General features: G+C 39.1%; 1 protein-coding gene across 3 annotated transcripts in view; it reads left to right on the forward strand.

Moving 5' to 3' along the window:
- Uprt (uracil phosphoribosyltransferase homolog) overlaps nucleotides 1-18,515 on the forward strand; it is a 40,086-nt gene extending 21,571 nt beyond the window's left edge. For all 3 annotated transcript variants that reach the window (XM_057759915.1, XM_057759916.1, XM_057759914.1), the window contains 6 exons: nucleotides 4,840-4,882; nucleotides 8,696-8,765; nucleotides 9,810-9,872; nucleotides 11,413-11,574; nucleotides 12,231-12,329; nucleotides 16,459-18,515. In XM_057759915.1, the coding sequence (XP_057615898.1) occupies nucleotides 4,840-4,882; nucleotides 8,696-8,765; nucleotides 9,810-9,872; nucleotides 11,413-11,574; nucleotides 12,231-12,329; nucleotides 16,459-16,565 (544 nt within the window). In that variant the 3' untranslated portion in view covers nucleotides 16,566-18,515. The remainder of the gene's footprint in view (nucleotides 1-4,839; nucleotides 4,883-8,695; nucleotides 8,766-9,809; nucleotides 9,873-11,412; nucleotides 11,575-12,230; nucleotides 12,330-16,458) is intronic.
- Nucleotides 18,516-20,705: the final 2,190 nt, after the last annotated feature.

The raw sequence follows: 20,705 nt of genomic DNA on the forward strand, positions 1-20,705 counted from the left end.
CATGCTTATGGAGCTATCTCTAAAGTCCTGTAAGTGATCTCGATATCAAAGTCAAAGTACTCATGATTTGAGTCTGTCCCTTATCGTCAGTGTCAGTCTAAGTCAGGACAAAAACACAATAACACACAGACACACAGGACAATGAACAGGACAATGGTGCTGAACCAAACCAAAGATGAGAGCCTCAAGCTGTTTTGTGGGTGCAATCCACCTGTCTGTTGAACTGAGACCGCTACCCGCATGTTTCACCAGAGGGAACTACCCTCTGCAGAAGGACCCTGGGGACATCTCCTCAAGGCACCCCACCTGTGATCTTTTTGGGTGTCTGCCTAGATAGTCTACAGACTCTTATGGTTCCTGGGCCTGCTTACAGAAAGACATGAGACATGGCACACAAAACAAAACAGGAAATTTACTGGCCAGTTGAAGGCTCTACAAGTCCCAGTGGGCTTGGAGATCCCAGATGAGCCCCCAAATGTTATGCCCAAATCCGCGAAGTCCCCCAAAAGCCAACAGGAAGACTGAGTCCCATATGGAAAAGCAAAGAGCCTTTATTTTATGCAAGTTTGCAAACTCAGTCTCTCTGCATGTCCAGAGTATTGGAATAAATAGAGAACTATGAGCTTGGTTAGAGTTGGTTTTTATAGTAGTAAAGGTAGGTGTGAAGGGTTTCTGAGGTTCATGACCCCTGATTGGCTGATATTTATCTAGGGGTGTCTTGGTGAGTGTGTGCTGGCAGGTGATCCTATCTACAAGGTTCGAACATTAGGCATTTCCTTTGGATGGTCTTTGGGTGGTGCTCCGGTAATCTCAGTTTGTGGTCCTTCCTACAACCAGGTATTACTTCAGGGTAAACTACTGAGACGCAGGCCTCCATTAAACTTATCAATGGCTGAGTTATACTCTGACAGGTGATAATGGTTGTAACCAGCTCCTCTAAATGATGGCATATATTTATAACACATTGGATCTGAATGATCAAAGCAGCTCTGGTGGAGGGAAGTCTGGCTATAGTGTCACAACAAGGCCATTGCAGCAACACCTATAGCCAGAGTCTTTGACCCGTGGAGCCAAACCTTGGTCAGGTTTGACAAGAAGTTGAGGCAGGCAGCCCCCAGGGCAGGTGGAGGGAACTCATTCACCTGCATGGGAGGGAGCAGGGAGGCATGCAGCATGGGGGAGGGGGAGATTGTTAACCAAAGAACTTCCTTTGGATGATCTGTTTCTATTTAGCTTATCATGGCTGGCTCCTACAGTATGAGTCTCGTTTCCATGTGATAATTGCATTTTGAAATGACTGCTTTTGATTTTCATCATGTTACTACAGTATGTGACACGTGTATTTGAGGGGAGACTGTTTAGACAAATAAATATTCTTTACCAGGTGGTCAGGAGGCAGAGACAAGCGGATTGCTGTGAGTTCGAGTCCAGCCTGGTCTACAAGAGCTAGTTCCAGGACAGGCTCCAAAGCTGCAGAGAAACCCTGTCTCAAAGAAAAAAAATCCTAGATACAGTTATGTCTTCATTGTTGGACATGCTTGAAGCTTGTATCATTTTTTTCTTTTTGAGACAGGGTTTCTCTGTGTAACAATCCTGTCTATCTTGGAACTCTCTTTGTAGATTCAGGCTGGCCTCAAAGTCACTGAGATCTGCCTGCCTCTGCCTCTGAGTACTAGGATTAAAGACATGTACTGCCACAATCCAGGGAGCTTGTATAATTTAAAAGATCTCAGTTTAGCTGGGCGGTGGTGGTGCACGCCTTTAATAGCAGCACTCGGGAGGCAGAGGCAGGCAGATTTCTGCGAGTTCGAGACCAGCCTGGTCTACAAGAGCTAGTTCCAGGACAGGCTTCAAAGCAACACAGAAACCCTGACTCACAAAAACAAACAAAAAAGATCTCAGTTTAATATTAATTACAGTTCCATGCTTTGGATTTTGATTGCTTAGTTGTCCTGTTTATTTAAGTATGAGATACTTGGTTACCTAAATGTATTTTTGAATATTCTAGGATCTGGGTATGGTTGTGCACCCCGTTACTCTCAGTACTTGAAGGCAGAGACAGGGGGATCTCTATGAGTTTGATGCCAGCCTGGTCTACAAGAGCTAGTTCTAGGCCAGCCAGGGCAATATAGATCCTGAATTAAAAAATATTTTAGGGATATGTGTCTGTGTGATTTTGCTTTATGGCAGTTTTATATTATATTATTTTAGCTTATTCTTAGAAGATGGTTGATATTTTACAAAGCTGTTTTTTCCTGTGGGACAAGATTTTTTTGAATGGTTTTGAAATAGTATAATTTTGTTTTGAAACAAAGTATATGGGGAGAATAATACCTGGAGTCTAGTTTCCACTAAAATGTGTATTTAAGCAAATGGTTCAGACCAGCATTGGGTCCAAAGGAAGAGCTCAGAGAATACAGGTACTTTGATCTATCTGATAAGGAAATTCTGATTTTATGAAACTGTTCTGAACAGTGTTAAGAATTTCAACATGATGTTGAAGGCCACTATGTATTTTTTTAAAAAAATGTAATCAATTTATTGTATTCTAAATTTACTTTAATTTCTAAATTGATTTAAAATAAGTAGTACGAGTTGAAGTCTGTCTAAAATAACAGAAGGCAAACTAGTAATTGCTGTTTATAGTGGAACAGTGAATGATTTCTTTTTGTAGATCAAATAACTGTCAAGAGAAGGCGATTCCTATTAGATTCTCAGTGTATACCTTTTGTAGTATGTAGATAATGTGCTTATTTTGCAAAGGTTATCAGATAAAGCTGATTTCTGGGGGGGAAGAGAAGGTATAAAAGGTATTAAAATGTCTGATTCCAGAGTAAAATAACAAATGGTGATATCTCTCATCACTTTCCCTGATATAACTCCTTTGTGTAGTAAAGTGATGAGTGAAAGACATTTTCAAAACATATCATAGGTTATTTCTTTAAGAAACTTCAGGCTGGCTGGGTGGTGGTGGCACAGACCTTTAATCCCAACACTTGGGAGGCAGAAGCAGTTCAGTGGCTGTGAGCTTGAGACCAGCCTGGTCTACAGAGTGAGTTCCAGGACAGATAAGGATACATTGAGAAAAACCTATCTTGAAAAACCAAGAAGAAAAAAGGAAACTTCAGACTTAATGTCTTGGGAGATGCCTCAGCAGTTAAGAATACTTGCTGCTGTTGCAGAGGACCTGGTTCTCATCTGGGCAGTTCAGAATCACCTTTCATTCTAGTTCCAGGGAATTGAATGTCCTTTCTGACTTCCATGGGCATCAGGCATGTACATGGTACACAGATATACATTCAGACAAAACACCTGTATAAAATAAAATCAATATAAAAATGTGAAGAAATGCATAGTTTCTAAAATAACCTGAAAAGTTCAGGGTTTTATTCCTCCTTGAAAAGAGCTGTGTTAACAGCTGGAGAGCTGGCTCAGAGGTTAAGAGCGCTGCCCGCAGTGCCTGAGGTCCCGAGTTCGATTCCCGTCTGTGTGTGAATGTAGACATGTATGCATAATTAATTGGGGAAAAAAAAGAAAAGAGGTGTGTTTTGGCTGCTTAGGCAAATTTGCATAGGTCTACCATTGAAAGCATTATTTTTTTAAAATTTCTCTGCTTTTCATTTCATTGATAGGTGTTTTGAAAATGAGTTATAGAAATGAAAGACACTAGTCTCATTCAAAAACAGCAGTACATGTAACAGAACCTGTTTTAAATGTCATCACTATGTATATAGGTAGGGGTGTGTGTGTTTATGTGTATATAGAATTTTTGAGTCTAGAGCATAGACTGTATAAAGACTACAAACCCATATTCTTGCTATTGCTTAATTATGTTCATAGTTTAGGGAGTTAATAACTACACTATGATAGAGCTGTGGTTACTGTAAGAAACACAATGATATTTGTATCTGGTATATTTTATTGTTTTCCTCTGTTAGAAAAAGGGAGTGCACATGCAAAAAAAAGGATGAATGATCTGCTGAGAAAATTGGCACTTGCAGTTGTCCTATTGATGCTGTGATGGGGAATATTTTAGTTTTATATTTTGGATAGGAAAGTAGAAAATTTTAAGTATATAAGCTGATAATGAATCCATTCTATCAAAATGTTTAACTTCCATGAAAGAGGGGAAAAGATTGACCATACAGAAAAGACACAAGTATCCTAACATTCATTCTTTTGCCTGGTTATAGCAGCTGGTAGGAATGTGCAAGACTGAATTACTATTGCTTGAACACCTCAGGATAGGATGGTATCAACCCAGAGGAAATGTATAAGAAAATGACAGAAAAATCAAAGGAGAGAAAGGCTTCATTGGAAACCAAAGAAAAGGAATGAGTTATAAATGATTTGAGAAAGAGAGCTTAGCAATGAAGGTGCACATTCTTTGGAAGCAGTGACCACAACAGAAGACTTACTCTAACTCTTATAATCCCCAAAAGGACAAGCAGCAAAGTAGATGGGCTACTTAGCTCTATTGTGTGCCAATAAAACTAGGTGAACGGAGGGCAGGGTAGTGTTCTTACTGTAAAGTTTCTTCTCAATTTGAGCTTTGCTGTCATCTTCCAGGGGATCTTTGTTCCCTGACAGCTCAGTGTAGATTACATGATCTTCAGTTCCTATCTCTAATATTGATGTCAAGTAATCAAATAACCTTTCCCAATAATACTTATGAAGTCTTTTCTTTTCTATTTCCATATCCTAGTAAAAATATATTGTACACATAAGCATTTCAGCCTTTACTATGTAATAGGTCTTAATATCAGTGTTACTATGTGTATTAATTATATTTTACTTTGAAGCTCTAATTTAGACTAAAACTTGTACTGTTTTTTTTAGGACAGCCAGTAGAGGGGACTTCATGTTTTCTGCGGATCGTTTGGTAGGTGGAGGCTTTCCATTTTCATTTCATTGTTATACGCAGTGATATAATTCTGGCAGGCCAGGGGGCTTTTCGTTGTAGACCATTCTGGGGTTGAGAGAGATTGCCCTAAACAACCATCGTCTTGCTTCTGAAGTATCCTTTCCATTATAGCATTAAAGTGCTGCCTCACTCCCTTTTACTCCAAAACATTGCCTATGAACCCATTCCTTGTCATTCTTAGATGGATCTTGACAGCCTGGTTCTCAGCAACTCATAAAATGCCTTATCTTAGGGCCATGAACTGTAGCACATTAGAAGAAAACTGTGTTCTGAGACCTAGCATTCACCCTGTGTATGAGCTAATGTGCAGAAACTAGTGTATTTTCTTTTGCAGTTTACAATGTTAATTATATTTGTTTTGCTTCTGCCCTGTGATATATTGAACATAGATATGCATACCCCTTCTTCAAGGGCATCCTGTTAAGTCCTGAGCAAACCCAGCCCTTACATAGTCAGTGTCATCTCAGATGATCTGTTTGCCACAGCTTTCTGTTCTTGTGTTGATACCTAAGTGTGCTCCATTCTTGGAGTGAAATTGATAAGTAATTGCTAAGACTAATACTCTTCATTAATGAAAATAAACATTGAGTACATATTAGGCTTTGCACTAGACTATTTTGGAGGGAGGAGATAAGACAGTTAAGAATATATAGATATGGTCTCTGCTCTTGTAGAATTTACAATCTTAACACTCTTGTCAGTACTTAGCTTAAGAAAGAAATGTGGCTTATTAACCTTGTAGGTATAATCAAATCATAGAAAATAGAAAAGGAAATGTGAAAAAAGGCATAAAACTTTTAATTTTGATTTTTTTCTAGAGCACATATATTCTAAAAGAGTGTAGGCTATTCCTCTTGTGCTTTTGGCTTTAAATATTCTTGATCGAGAGACCCAATTCTATTTAAACTTACTTTGGCTTCCATGGATAGTAATAACTGTTGTTAGCATCAAGAGAAATATGGTTGACATTTCTAGGACAGAAGCCGTTGTCTTTCATGTTTTCTTCTGTGTGTGTATGTGTTGTTTGTGGAGGTGCATTTGTGTGCTTGCATGCAGAAACCAGAGATCCACCTTGGGTGTGGAGGCCAGAGATCAGTCTTGGTTGCTTCTCAGGAGCCATCTTCCTCATCTTTTTTTTTCCAGATAAGGTTTTGTACTGGGATTTGGGGCTTGCCAGTTAGGCTAGGCTGACTGGCCATAAGCCCTCCAGAGATCCTCATGTCACTAGGTTATAAAGCATATGTTATCACTTCGCTTTTTTATATGCCTTCTAGAGATTGAACCTTGGTCTTTGTTTACAAGGCAAGTAATTACCACCAATTGAACCATCTCTTCAGCCTTCTTTTATGTTTTCAGCAAAACCCAACCAAATAAACAAAAAAAAAAAGCCATTTTTGAGGTGTTAGAAACTTCCAACTTAATGACTGCTGAGCAAAGAATAGGAGTCTCTGTTCTCTGGGATAAAATTTTTCATCTTTCTTTTGTTTCTCTTGTGTCCTCTCTCTTTTTTCTTTTTGAGACAATCTCTCTTTTTTTTCCCATAATGATCTCAAAATCCTGGGCTCAAGCATTCCTTCTGCCTCAGCTTCCCAAGTAGCTGGGACTACAAACCTAATGACAGCTACATATGTTCCTTTTTGTTATAGAAAGTAGGAATCAAGTTCATGGATGTTCTAAAATGCTTCTCTGAAATAGCAGGCATTATATTCTAGCCAAGCAAGATAGGTGTCATACTTCACCTAGGACATGGTAACTTGGATTTCTCCATTCTTTGTAGTTGGCTTTGAAGGACCAGTGATGGTGTGGGGTTGAGAAGAATCTGTTATAGTTATGGTAGCAACTATAGCTGTTTATCTTTTGATTGTTGAGGATTTCTAATACACTATCTCCTCAACACAAGGACGATATCCCTGATAGTGGACAAGTGATCTTATCCTGAGTTTGTCGAGAGTTGTTTCCTATAGTTCTTTACATTTTAATTGTTTTGGGGAGAGAGCGGTGAAGATTTAACTGGGGGCCTTGAGTGTATTAAACACATGCTGTACACCCCACCCTTTAAAAGGATTTGAGTCATTCTTCTTCTTGTTTTATGCTTTCCTCTTACTTAGACACAGCTATCTCCATACTTTTGTTTATGCATTTTTATTTCTTCTTTGAAAATTTCATATATGTATACAGTGAACTTCGATCATATCCACCCCTCATTCTGCCTTCAACTCCTCTCAGACTCTCCCAGCCAACTTCATGCTCTCTTTTTTTTCATAGCCCACTGAGTTTAGTTTATGCTGCCCACATGCCCCTGGTGTGAGGCCACCCTCTGGAGTATGGTCAACCTTTCAGGGGGGCCACACTTCTAAAGAAAACTGACTCTCCCTCCTTCAGAAGCCATCAACTGTCAATAGCCCCTCAGTTAGAGGTGGGGCCTTGTGAGCTCCTCCCCCGTGTATGTGCAATGTTGATTGGCTTGATCTTGTGCCTGTCGGTATAAGCAAACACAACTGCGGTGAGTGTGCAACAGCCCTGCCATGTCCAGAAAACATTTCACAGCAGTCCTCTCCAAACTCTGGCCCCTGCAGACATGATCACTTCTGTCCCAGAGTTTCAGGGGATGGAGCAGGAACAAGGCTCATTTGAGGTATGTCACCAGAGGAAAGAGATATGTACTTTTCAAAGAAAAAAAAAAAGCCTTCTCTGCAATTTTCTCCTAAATAAACATAAGTAGCCAAGGAAGGTAGTAGCTAGCAGCGAGTGTGCTCTTGCATACACTATTCAAAAGCTTTCTGGGCCATTCTCTGATTCTGCAGGGGGACAAAGGGATGGGCCATTTCCAATTGATCCCTTTAATGACAGCAGGGTGATGTGTTGTGATAACAGAGAATGAAGCATCGTACTTCTCCCTGCTGTTCTTGATTCTCAATCATTAATGTAATATTGATTGGAGAAAATGTGCACTACAGGCTCGGCACTGGCTTTGTTATAGTGGGCTCTGGTTGCTCATGTCTCGCTGTGAGCGACTGTTTCTAGTAATTTTGAGGGATTCTTCCTTTCTACTTCATAGTTGCTATGCAACTCATAAAACTTTGTTTAAATTTTTTTTAAGTATTTCTTTACTTGTGTGTGCATGTCTGTGTGTGTGTGCACACACCTGCTCATGCCATTGTGGATGCTTGTGGAAGTCGTAGTACAACTTCTGGGAGTCAGTTCTATCCTTCTGCCTGTTTATCTGCCATCTAATTAGCCTTCATAGTACTTTTCTTTAACTGAGAAGTCCCGGGATAGTCTACTGGGTCCTCCTTCAGATCCAGTAAATTGCTTCAGTCTATCTATTCATTCATTTTCTCACAAGGACTTTTCGATATAGTTTACATTATGGTGTACCTTTGTTAGAAGTGAATCTAAGTTCATTTTTAAATTGCAAAGATTTCAAAGGTATTAAGCAAGGTAGAGAATTCTAGGTGGACACTTTCCACAGTAACCCATAATTTTATTACTACCAATGGTGTTTTTGCCATAACTCTTATTGAAGTTTTGTGCCTCTCATATTCTTGACTGACTCAGAAGGCACATAGAAGCCCTTTGGTGAAAGTCAATGTGCTACAATGGAGGTTGGGTACTTACCAAAAAGCAGCCTGACATTTAAATGTGTCCCTGTAGTTAAGCCATGGTAGGGGCCTCCTTCCTTCTTCTACGACCTAAGCCCTCAGCTCCCAAGGCTAGCAGCTATCAGGAGACTCTGAAGGCCCTCAATTTATTTTTTCTTTGACTTTCTAGATCAGACTTGTTGTAGAAGAGGGACTGAATCAGCTGCCATATAAAGAATGCATGGTGACCACGCCAACAGGTAACAAGGGCTTGTGTTCTCAACTTTTCATCATAAAAATCCTGAACTAGAGCTGGGGGAGGAAAATGGAAAGAAGGCATTCTATGTAAAATCAGTGTGAAAAATGAGTTTAGGTGGCTGTTTTTTTTTTTTTAAATCTTTTAAAAACTAAGAGACTTTTGTAAAGAAATATATGTAGGTGACGTTTTGTTAATGCCTTGCTTGTCAATTCAAGTTAAAGGTTATTACATAGTCATGTAGCATGCAGGTGTTGCTTCTGATGGCAGCCCACAGGGACCAAAGTTGAGAATTGCTGGCAGCTTATCTTCACCTCTGTGGGGAAGCCACTGGTGCTAACAAATGCAAGAGACTGGTTTGACATAGAAACTGCAGGTTTAAAAAGAAGATGAGATGTGGAAAAGGGAAAGAAAAGTCAAAATGATAAGATTTGGAGTAGGTGCTTTGCTCTAATAAGAATAGCTTACAATCCTCCTTTCAGAGATTGGAAATTCTGATTTTTTTTTCATAACTGATGGAAAACTCTACTATTCAAAGGATTGGCTATGAACAATTGAGCACTGAGTTTGTTGCATCATAATTGACACAATTCAGAATGAGACCAAGTTTTGAGTAGCTTAATAACTATTTCAGCCTCTTTCTTCTGCTTTTTAAGGCAGAGTGAAGGATCATAAGAAGGGATGGAATGAGGAGGCTTTCTGCTGTGACTCACAGTGGGGCCCCGGTGTGAATTGATGGGGTATCTAGTATTCATGGACTGCAGTGAGTCTCCTTTGAATTCAATTTGGAGGATGTGTATGTGAATATTGTGCTATAATAAGTCCAATTCCCACTTGAGGAAACCCTCCTCTCCCAATTATTCTCACAGGTTTCTTCTGAGGAATCAAGAAATAACTATGAAAGAGCATGACTCACAGGGAATCCAAGGTGCTATACATTGTGTCTGGGTTGCTTTGTACTCATCTGCTTTGAGCCACGAGTACCTTATAGAATATGCACATGTCTCCAATGATAAAGCATCTCTTTTTTATTTTTATTTCCCAACAGGGCACAAGTATGAAGGAGTGAAATTTGAGAAAGGAAATTGTGGGGTCAGCATAATGAGGAGCGGTAGGTTTGCGTGTGTATGGTTTTGCTTCTTTGCATGCATAGAAACGGTTGCTGTTTTCCAGGAGAGAGGCGGGCTGGCTTGTCATAATTACATGCTGCCTTTGCTTAAATCTCACCACCTGTGTTGCCTATCCTCATGGTGCCTTGGAGTCATGGCCTATGTGCTGCTAAGTTTGGTTAATTGTAATTGCAGGCCTCATCCCTAGTGGCCTGCTCCCAGGAGCAAGGCAGCTTTTAAAATGCCTCAAAGGAGGGTGGGAGGATAGCAGGATGGGAGAATGGTTTGCAGACTGAAGGAATGTGGCATAAATTAAATTCTTTCTGAAGAAGAACATTTGGATAGCTGGCTGGAGAAGATGCTGCCTCTGCTTTTATCTGTGTTGCAGGGAACTCTGCCAAAAGCTGGACTGATTTCATATTGTAAATTTTATATTCTATGTATATGTGACTACATAGGCAAAAAGCACGTAGCTGTCATTAGCTCTAGCTATTTCCACTTGCTGATCTTATACAGTCTGTATTGGTGCTTTGAGTCCAACTGATCAACTTAACTAGCAACTTTTGTGCAGCAAAATGACATGCCTGTGATGAGAATGTGTGGCCACTATACAGGAATGATTGCTCCTCAGCAAACAATTTTTTTTTTTTTACAAGAGCTGGAAGCCTCACTTGTTTGCACTGGAAACAGACGGACTTTAAAAACATATAAACCTTCATTTTTCTCTTGTTCTTCTTGTGTTTGTGAACACTTGAACACCTCAATTACAAAAGGCGCTTTAGGCTCTGTTCCTACAGGAAGACAGCTCTTAAGCAGTGAAAACATTCTCAGAATAGTGTTGTTCAGCATCTGAAGTTGTTGAACACATGGATATGGTTTCTTCTCAGCTCTGAAAGTACCAACTTCTCTGAGAGTACCACCTTGGTCCTTGCACCTCTGATGTTTTTCTGTTGGCTTAGCGGTTGCCCATGAATCTACTGAGGGACTGCCCCATGGCCCCTCAGTCAGTGCTCCACCGGGTACTCAAGACTTAGCCTGATGGGGCTTCTGGTCCCACAGCCTTGTTGAACTAAGTGATGGATCCTGGCCACTTGTATCTAAAAGGAAAGCCTTTGGCCCACAGCCCCCACTTTTTCATGAATCTTTTATATTTTTCTCAGATGAAAGTAACAAATTTAGTTGACTTAAAATCATCTTTAAAAATAATGAGTAAAAGTATCTCTGGTATAGAAGAAGCTCAAGGAACAACCCAGTCAACCTTTCATTTCCATCATCATGGAAGCAGAACAGCTCCATACCTTGTAAGCAAGCAATAAGTCTAGCTTACTGTGGTTTCTTTGACAAGCCTTTCATCTGCTTTCATTGAGTTCCCACTAAGAATAAAATATGAGCTCAGTAGAAGAGAAAGAAGAATGCTTCTGCCTTGATAGTGCTCTTTTTGTATTAATAGCAGTGAAAACTCGACTTTGGCCTGTTCTTGGATTTGCACGCTATCTGCTGCATCCCTTTTGTCCCTGATTCCTTTTCATTTCCTTCTTCAAGGTGAGGCAATGGAACAAGGTTTACGTGACTGCTGTCGATCCATACGAATTGGGAAGATCCTGATTCAGAGCGATGAGGAGACACAAAGGGCCAAAGTGTATTATGCCAAGTTCCCCCCAGACATTTATCGCAGAAAAGTGCTTCTGATGTATCCAATTCTCAGTGAGTGGCTTGAGTTGCATTTGTAATTTTTTGTTAGAGTTTAAATTCAAGTTAGTGTCTACCTCCTACGCACCCTTATATAAAAGGCAAAAACAGTTTCTAAATGTGTTTTTCTCTGTTGGATTTGGAGTTGCCCTGGGCAGTTCACTGGGAAATTTTTATGGTGTAATAAGGGAATATACATTAGTCAAACTTTGTTAGCTCCAAAGAACATCTGTTTTGAAATGAACACATTGAAGCAAAGGACCTAATGAGGTAAAATATATAGAACACAGAAAATATATTGAAACATGTCCTGTCTCTACCCTAATGATCATGGTACTGATTTTCTCAAGGTTTTATCCTCTCTACAGGTAATTTTTCTGGTATTCTGTTCTCACCGCACTACTTGCTCATACCGTGGTCTCCCAGGGAGGTGAGCAGGGGTGTTAAATTTTGTATCTCAAGCAGTAAGTGAGTTTAGGGCTTGTTGTACATTTGATACCTGTTTCTGTTGTACCTATCATTAAAAATAACATTGACAAAGAACAGTCACTTTCAAATGAAGTGTTCACGAGTCAAGTCTTATGTTAAGATTCCTGCCTTGCCCTTACTTCCAGAACATGTCAGTTTAGGTGTTAACATTGCTAATGGGTTTCGTTGCCTTTTTGTTTTAGGCACTGGCAATACTGTAATTGAAGCTGTTAAGGTTCTTATAGAACATGGAGTTCAACCCAGTGTTATTATCCTACTCAGTCTCTTCTCCACTCCCCATGGTGAGTTGAACTTGCAGCTCCAGATAGTCGTGAGATAGTGTGTATCTCTCTAGCCTCTCATCCCAAGGCAAATTATAGTACAACTTAAATTTAGTCCATATTAAATTTAAATATAGTCCATATTAAATTTAAATCTAGTTTTGCTAGTTATGACTTGTGTTTGTCATCTCTAATCTCAGTGATAATATTAAACAATTTCTTGGACAAGGTGTTGCACACTGGTCTTGAACTCCTAGACTCAGGTGATCCTTTTGTCTCATCTTCCCAAGCAACTGAGACCATGGACATAGATAAGCATGCCTGGCTTGTTTTACACTATCCTGATGTTTAATATCTTATTCCATTATTTTATACATGTATATCTTTGTATACCTCAGAAGCCAGAAAAGGGTGTTGCATCCCCTGGAACTGGAATTACAGATGGTTGTGACTTGCCATGTGAGTGATGGGACTCAAACCTAGGTTCCCTGGTAGAGCAGCTAGTGCTCTTAACCACTGATCTATCTAGTCATTCTGATGTTTAAATTCAAATGGGAACATATGAATTACTTTATTGAAAATAACTGCAGTTGTTTTCCCAAGTCCTATTTGACTAGGGCCTACAAATGGCTGAAAGGTCCCAAGTTTCAATGGTTTTCCACCTGAGCCTGAGAACAGCTCTCAAATAACAAGGAACTTATGGTGTTATTGAAGTAATCTTTGCAATGTGATGTGAAGATCAGATGTTTTTTTGAATTAGATGTCTGTTTAAGTAGGTGTGAGGAAGTCATCTATTTCCCATTTCCTTTACGAGATATAGCTAAATTAAGACTCTGCCTTTCTTACCAAACAGTCTTGGGCAATTAGGAATACATAGTATGAAAATAATCATACAGGCATGTATGAATTTAGTTTCTAGGGTCTTCATTATGGAGTCGATTAGTATAAGAAATAATTTGAAAGTGTGTAAATGATGGCTGGGAATGGTGACACATGGTTGTAATCCCAGCACTTGGGAGGCAAAGACAAGAGGATCAGTGCAAGTTCAAGGCCAGCCCACCTTACATAGAAAACCTAACTATATAGCAAGACTGTCTCAAAAACAACAACAAAAAAGGAATTATATATACTTGACTGATAAGGAAATGGGTATATAAGTAATATCTATTTAGAGGTTTATTACATACCTTTCAAAAGTTTGTTATTGGTTGTTTTAGTCTTCTTACCCTTTTCGCTTTTTGGAGGGTCCACCACTCAACTTTCAAATTAATCACACATGGAGTCTTATTCTTTCTTATAAATCCCCGTCCTTAGCTTGGCTTGTTTCTAGCCAGATTTTCTTAATTACTTTTTATTTTAATTAATTAATTTTTAAAAACGATCTTTTCTCATTTTACATGCCTATTCCATTTCCTACTCCCTTCTGCCCATCCACTCCTCAGAGAGGGTGAGGCTTCCCATGGGGAGCCAACAGTCTGACACATCACTTTGAGGCAGAACCAAGTCCCCCCTCCATATTTAGGCTGAGCAGGATATCCCTCCAAAAGGAATGGGCTCCAAAAAGCCAATTCAAGCACTAGGGATAAATCCTGGCCCCACTGCCAGTGGCCTCACAAACTGCCCCAGCCACACAACTGTCACCCACATTCAGAGGGCCTAGTTTGGTCCTATGCAGGTTTCCCCACTACCAGTCCAGAGTCAGTGAGCTCCCACTAGCTCAGGTCAGCTGTTTCTGTGGGTTTACCCATCATGGTCTTGACCCCTTTGCTCATATTGTTGCTCCTCCCTCTTCAAATGAACTCTGGGGGCTTGGTCCACAGCTTTGTGGATCTCTGCATCTGCTTCCATCAGTTACTGGATGAAGGTTCTATGATGACAATTAAGGTTGTCATCAATCTGACTACAGGGCAAGGCCAGTTCAGGCACCCTCTCCACTATTCCTTAGGGTCTTAAGCTGGGGTCATCCCTGTGGATTCCTGGGAATTTCACTGGTGCCAGGTATCATGGTAGCTCCATAATGGCTCCCTCAGTCAAGATATCTCCCATTCCCAGGGGGGATCCATATATGTCTCTCTTAGGGTTCTCCTTGTTACTTAGCTTCTCTGGAGTTGTGGACTATATAGCAAGATATTTTTAGCTTAAATTATCCCATCTATCTTTTCCCTCTGGGCTTTTACTTTCTTTATTTCTGTATACTTTTCTTTGCTTCTTTCTTCGTGACTTTCTGGGTGGATGGTCCCTGATGTCCTCCTCTCCTTGTTCTATCTTGCTCCTTCTTATCCCCATCCAGATTTCTCCTCCTATCTATTCTCTCTGCCTGCCAGCTGCACCTATCCTTTCTCCTGCCTTCCTATTGGCCATTTGGCTCTTTATTAAACCAATCTGATGTTTTAGACAGGCAGAGAATCACAGCTTTACAAAGTTAAACAAATGTAACATAAAAGAATGAAACACATCTTCGCATCATTAAATAAATGTTCCATGGCATAAATAAATTAACATATCTTAAAATAATATTCCACATCAAAAGTTGCTTTTGAAAAAACATTTAGTGATATAAAAATATAGATAGCAAGTGTGAAAAAGCAGCACAAGCAAGAGAATTGCATACTGTGAAATGCATCCCTCCTTCAGAGTCTCAAGGACCTTTAAGGAGGGGTGGGAAGATCTTAAGAGCCAGAAGTAGTGGATGACTTTAGGGAAACAGTGTTTTACAGACAGAACAATTACACATATGAACTCATAGAGGATGTGTGACAGTGTGCATAAGACCCATGCAGGCTCAAGCCAGATAGAATCCTAACATGGAGGTAGGGAAGGTGGACATGGAGTCCTACCATTAGCTGAGGCGCTGCTGGCCTTTGCTAGGTGCTGGGAGAGGGAGAGTCAGCTTTTTTAATGGTTTGACTCCTACCAGATCAGCACACCAGAGTTGGGTAAAACAGCCTGGGCTTGATGGTAGAAGGTGAGAAGAGGAAAAGAGAGAACACAAACATCCACAAAGTTGGGTGGATAGGGAGTGGGGACAAGGTATGAATAAGATCAAAATATATTGTATGGAATTCTCAAAGAATTAATAGAAATATAAAGAAATACTGTGAAATGTTACCAGTAAGTTTAGAGATGACCAATACAAATTATAACACTAATTATCAAAAGTAGACTTCAGCATAAAACCAAATAAATTTGACCTCAACATGAGTGGCTAGGAAGATACTCAATGGTTTCAAATTGCACACACCGTGCTAATGGTGCTTATTTTCAGGTTTAAAAAATCACTTTTAAGCTTTTGGGTTTTTGGACATTTTCTCAGTGTTTTACTCACTAGTTAGGCTGTTCTCGCATTTCCAGCTAGCCTAAGTTTTAGGCAAACTTCAAGAAGCCACAGCATGTGTGTTAGAAGGCTATTCTCAGTAGGCTATTGTGTACTAATTGTGGTCTATTGGATTACTTTGTTCTTTTGTAACCTCAATGTACCTGTAATTCAAATACCAGTGGTGACAAAGGGTGATTTGCTTGATTGTCCATTGTATGTAGCACTGGTGACATTCAAAACATTAAGATAATCCAGTAATTATCCACCTCTAGCAAAAGAAAAAATAATCTCTTTAGTTGTAGTTGTATTAATTGGAACAGTGTATCATTGTTTGGCATTAAAACTGAAAAATCCACATTGTGTAGCAGCTTTTACTGTGGTGCTTTGGTTTGGCGTCCCAGCTAGTCTAAATTCCCTGCCCAACCCCTCACCTAAAGCTCAAATCCTTCTTTCTAAACAGTTAGCATTCTCTGACATACCAAATACGCCTTCACACTTATTTCCTGAGGTTTTCATTGGAAAACTCTCATTTCATGGGATTATCCTTTTAGGGAGTGCCATATTACTTGATTCTAGCCAAAGCTGGTATGACTGAATAATTTGATTTTCAGACCACATTATTGAGTGGGCCGGAGCATGGTCTGAACTATTAACAAAACTTTTCACATAGCGGATGTTATATAAAGAGATTAAGCATGCCTAATTCAGTATCCAAAGATGATTGTTCCCTGTTTTCTGTCAGTATTAAGTCTGGAGACAATGATTATACAATTCCTGAATTCTAACTAGTGTTACCAAAAATCTTGCAGTAATAATTATTTTTATATTTTGAAGGTGCCAAATCAATCATTCAAGAATTTCCAGAGATCACAATTTTAACTACTGAAGTTCATCCTGTTGCACCTACACATTTTGGACAGAAATACTTTGGAACAGACTAAGTTGTTAAAGGAAGATGAAGTGCTTTGCATAATATTATGGTTGTAAATGAATTTCATATTTGTTTTTATTATTTTGTTTGAGAAATAATGGAGAAAATACATTAGGAATGCCTTTTAACATTGGAAGTAGGTGTAGTAACAAGAAATATAGGAAGTTTATGTTTGATTTGATCATTTCTTTGCATGTGGTACCAAAATCAACAGTGAAGCACACCCACAGTGCTTAGAAAGACGGAAATTGTAATCATCTGCTCATGGAACTCACTGAACCCTCACTCAGTGCATGCAAACTGTCGAACTTGTGACCCTCTTGGTTTGGAGGTTGCTTGCAGCTGCAAAGAAACCCAAACCAGAGTTAGTTCTTTGGCCCGCTGCAGTTTACATTTGCTTTACTGTGCTTTTAGCTCTAGGGTGTTTTTCTGTATGTGCTGTTGTCACCCTCCGTACTCTAGACTTCCTTGTACTATATGCACAGGTATCTTGGAGAAGAGAGAGCAAGAATATATCCTGGAATTTTATATTGCTGTTAATGTCCTCGCTTACTTTTCAGATTCAGGATGTCTGGTTAACTCTTCAGATAAACTGTTGTGTTCCTTATATAGATCATTTCCCAAACTGGGAGTTGAGGGAAGGTGCCTGCCAAACTGTAATACAGTGAGAACGTTGGCGGGGCCTTGACAGTTTCTGGATCTGTAACATGGATGAATGTACAGGGACCGAACCATGGATGCCTGATGCTGACAAGAGAGAGCTACTTCAGCCCTGCACAGGGAATTGGGGATTCTTTCCGAGGTGTGCAGGAAAGTAGAGGCTTTGCTGCATTTTGTGGCCAATAAGTAAATCAGCACGGTTCTTTTTAATTTAGTTGTTTCTACTAGTTGTTTTCGATTTGGAGCTTAGTTATTTTGCATGTTTTACAGCTATAGCTATATTAAAGTAGAGGGGGAAAACCAATGTTCTTTAAAAATATATGAGGTTTGTATGTGCTCATATCTAAGCTTCTGAAAGGAAGAGAAACAATATTAAACTCAATCTTTGCACTTTTGAAATGTGCTTATAAAACCCATTTTACGTTGATGTTAAAATTTGTGACTGTGGCTTCTAGGTGATTACTTGCATAATTACATGCTCATGGCCCCACAGACAGCTGTTGTGGGGTTCTGTTCAAAAGCATACAATTGAGCACAAGGTAGATTCTTAAGAGAGAGCTAAAACTGAAAAAAAAAATCAGTGAGGGTCAGGGAAGGAAAGCACCCTTGAGTAGATTGACTGGATTTTACCCTGTGATTCTAGACTACTAGGGTTCACTGTACTTTTACTCTTGTTGTTGTTGTTGTTGTTGTTTGTTTGAGTCAAGGTTTCTCTCTGGTAGCCCTGACTGTCCTGAAACTTGCTCTGTAGACCAGGCTGGCCTTGAACTCATAGGCCTGCTTCTGGCTCCAGAGTGCTGGGATTAAAGGTGTGCACCACCATGCCCAGCTACTTTAGTTTTGAAGACTATCATGTAATAAGATTAAAATTTATCTAACAGTTCTTCCATGGCATAATGTTGCCTTCAAGTTCTTACTGATTTTTTTTTTTTTTTAAAGACAGGTCTCACCGTATAGCCCTGGCTGGCCTGGGATTTTCTATGTAGACCAGGCTGGCCTGGAACTCACAGAGATACTCCTGCTTGTTTAGTGATGGTATTAAAGGTGTTCACCACCTTTCCCAGCTGCCGGTTTTATTTCCATTTGTTAGTTAGGTGGCCCAGGAATGATGTGGGTAGAAAATTCAGCTAGGCCAGATCTGTTGACATTGTTCTTGCATTGAATCAGTTGGAAAGATGATGCCAGATGTGGAAGAGCATTCCTGTCACCCCAGCATTGAGGAAGTTGAGGGAGGAGGATTTTGTGTTTGAGGGTAGCCTAAGTAACTGAGCCAGATTTTATCTCAATTTTTTTTTTTTTTTTTTTTTTTTTTTTTTTTTTGCCTGCCAACCTGAGAATTGCTGCAACTGAATTGAATTGGTGCTTCTTTGGGCTGCAGTATTTTGTTTGAAGTGCTTTCCAGAACTTGAGATAATTTCATGTCCAACTTTAGGCATGAAACCATATTTCAAGCAAATTCTTTTTTGTTTTGAAAGATGATCTTCTGTAGCCCAGGCTGACTTTGAACTTTCCGAGTAGTCAACTCTGACCTTGCCTCATTGCCTCCATTGAGTTCTGGGAGGAAAGGCTTATAACCAGCATGCCCAGCTTAAACAAATTCTTTTTATATCATTAACCATTTAGATTCAAATGTCTGTTGCTTTTCAGCAATGAACATGACTAAAAGTTAACTACATTTGATTTCCATGTGGGAAGCCTAGTATAAACAGTAGGAATTATTCAATAAGTTCATATTTCCCACTGATGCTTGTACTCTACACTCCTGCAGATATAACAGTGGTCTCTGAATTTTGGAATGTTTTAGCAAACAAACTCTTACTTTCAGGGTTAATCACTTTCAGGACTCTATTTTCTAAAGTCAACATAAGATTAACAGACTACTGAAAGAAAGATTGACTTTAGTGACATGAACTTCAGAGCAGTATAAATTGTGTAGGTTCTTTATTGAAGAATAAAGGCTAGAGCAAAACCAACATGCAAATAACACATAGCAGTAATTCTCAAGGTGTGACATGCATCATAATTGCTTAGAGGGCTACAGATTGCTGGACCCCATCCCTGCAGTTTCTGATTCAATGTCTTGATTTCCAGCATTTTTCCTTTTTATAATATAAACATTAATTTTAATGACGTAAAACTCCCTATAAATATTTAGCTGTTTTTTTATGTTTTCATTTTCATTCAGGTAAAAAATATTTTCTCATTTTCTTTTTATTTCCCCAACCCAGGGTCATTTAAAATCATCAACAAATTGCAAATATTCGTGCAATTTCTCCATATTTTTCTTTGATACTATTTCCTAATTTAATTCCATTTTGGTGAGAGAATATAATTGTTATGTTTGAATCCTTTTAATTTATGAGGGTTTTTGACATAGGATCTTGTTCATAAATTATTGTTATTTGATAAGTCTTCCATGCTTTCTTGGAATGCATGCATATCCTGTATTGTTTACTATGAATGACAGGTTATGTTCATTGATAAAGCTGTTCAAGTTTTCTACTCCTTGACTGATTTTTTTCTGTCTACTTGTTCTTGATTACTAGAAGGATATTGAAAGCTCAGATTGAAGTGTTGTATTCATTTTTTTTCTTTCAGTTCAGTGAAGGTTTTGCTTTGTGTATTTAGAGTACTCTTGTTAGGTGCAGACTGTTAGAATTTCAGTAGTCTCTTGATAATATGACCCTTTGCCATTCAGAAATGTTCTGTTTTGTACCTGTTAATACTCTTTGTGCTGAAATCTGTTTTAGCTGATGGTACTAACAATTTCAGTTTTCTTTGGACTAGCTTTACTTTTAACATGGTTGCATTTCATCTGAATTTCTTATAGGCAGCTTTAGGGCTGTGTCTTGCTTTTTAAAACATCCAGTTTGACAGTGTCTGCCTTTTGGTGCAGTGTTTAGATAATTTTCATGTCATGTAATTATTGGCCTGATTGGTTTTAGATCTCCAACTTGCTCTTTGCCTTCTATTTGTTCTTCATTTACTTTTTCCTCATTTCCACCTTCTTTTGGATTGGGTATTATTCATGATTCTACTTTATGTCTTGATGACATTTGTGTCAACTTCTTCCACTAAGTCTACCCTCCAGGACATTGACCCGGTCCCTTCCCTCTTTTTGAGGAATAGTCTCTCTATTATGTAGCTCCGGCTGTTCTGAAATTTACTGTGTAGACCAGGCTGTCCTCAAACTTATAGTGCTGGGACTAAAGGCATGTACCACCACACTTCGTCAGCCCAGTCTCCCTTAAAGGAAGACTGTTTTGTATTTTTCTGAGCATCTACATTTAATATAGCAGTTATATAGCAGGTAAGTTATAGAAATAATAACATGAGTATATCCAACATTTGGAGGTTTTCATGTAAAATATAAACAAACTTGAAGCGGTTAATCCATCCTAAAACCATTATATACACCTCCATATTTTTATATTAATATGATTATTTTCCCTTTGTCTTATTTGAACTTTATGATAAGCTTATATTAAAC

This window comes from Chionomys nivalis, chromosome X, assembly GCF_950005125.1.
Source record: "Chionomys nivalis chromosome X, mChiNiv1.1, whole genome shotgun sequence".
NCBI classification, from domain to species: Eukaryota; Metazoa; Chordata; class Mammalia; order Rodentia; family Cricetidae; genus Chionomys; species Chionomys nivalis.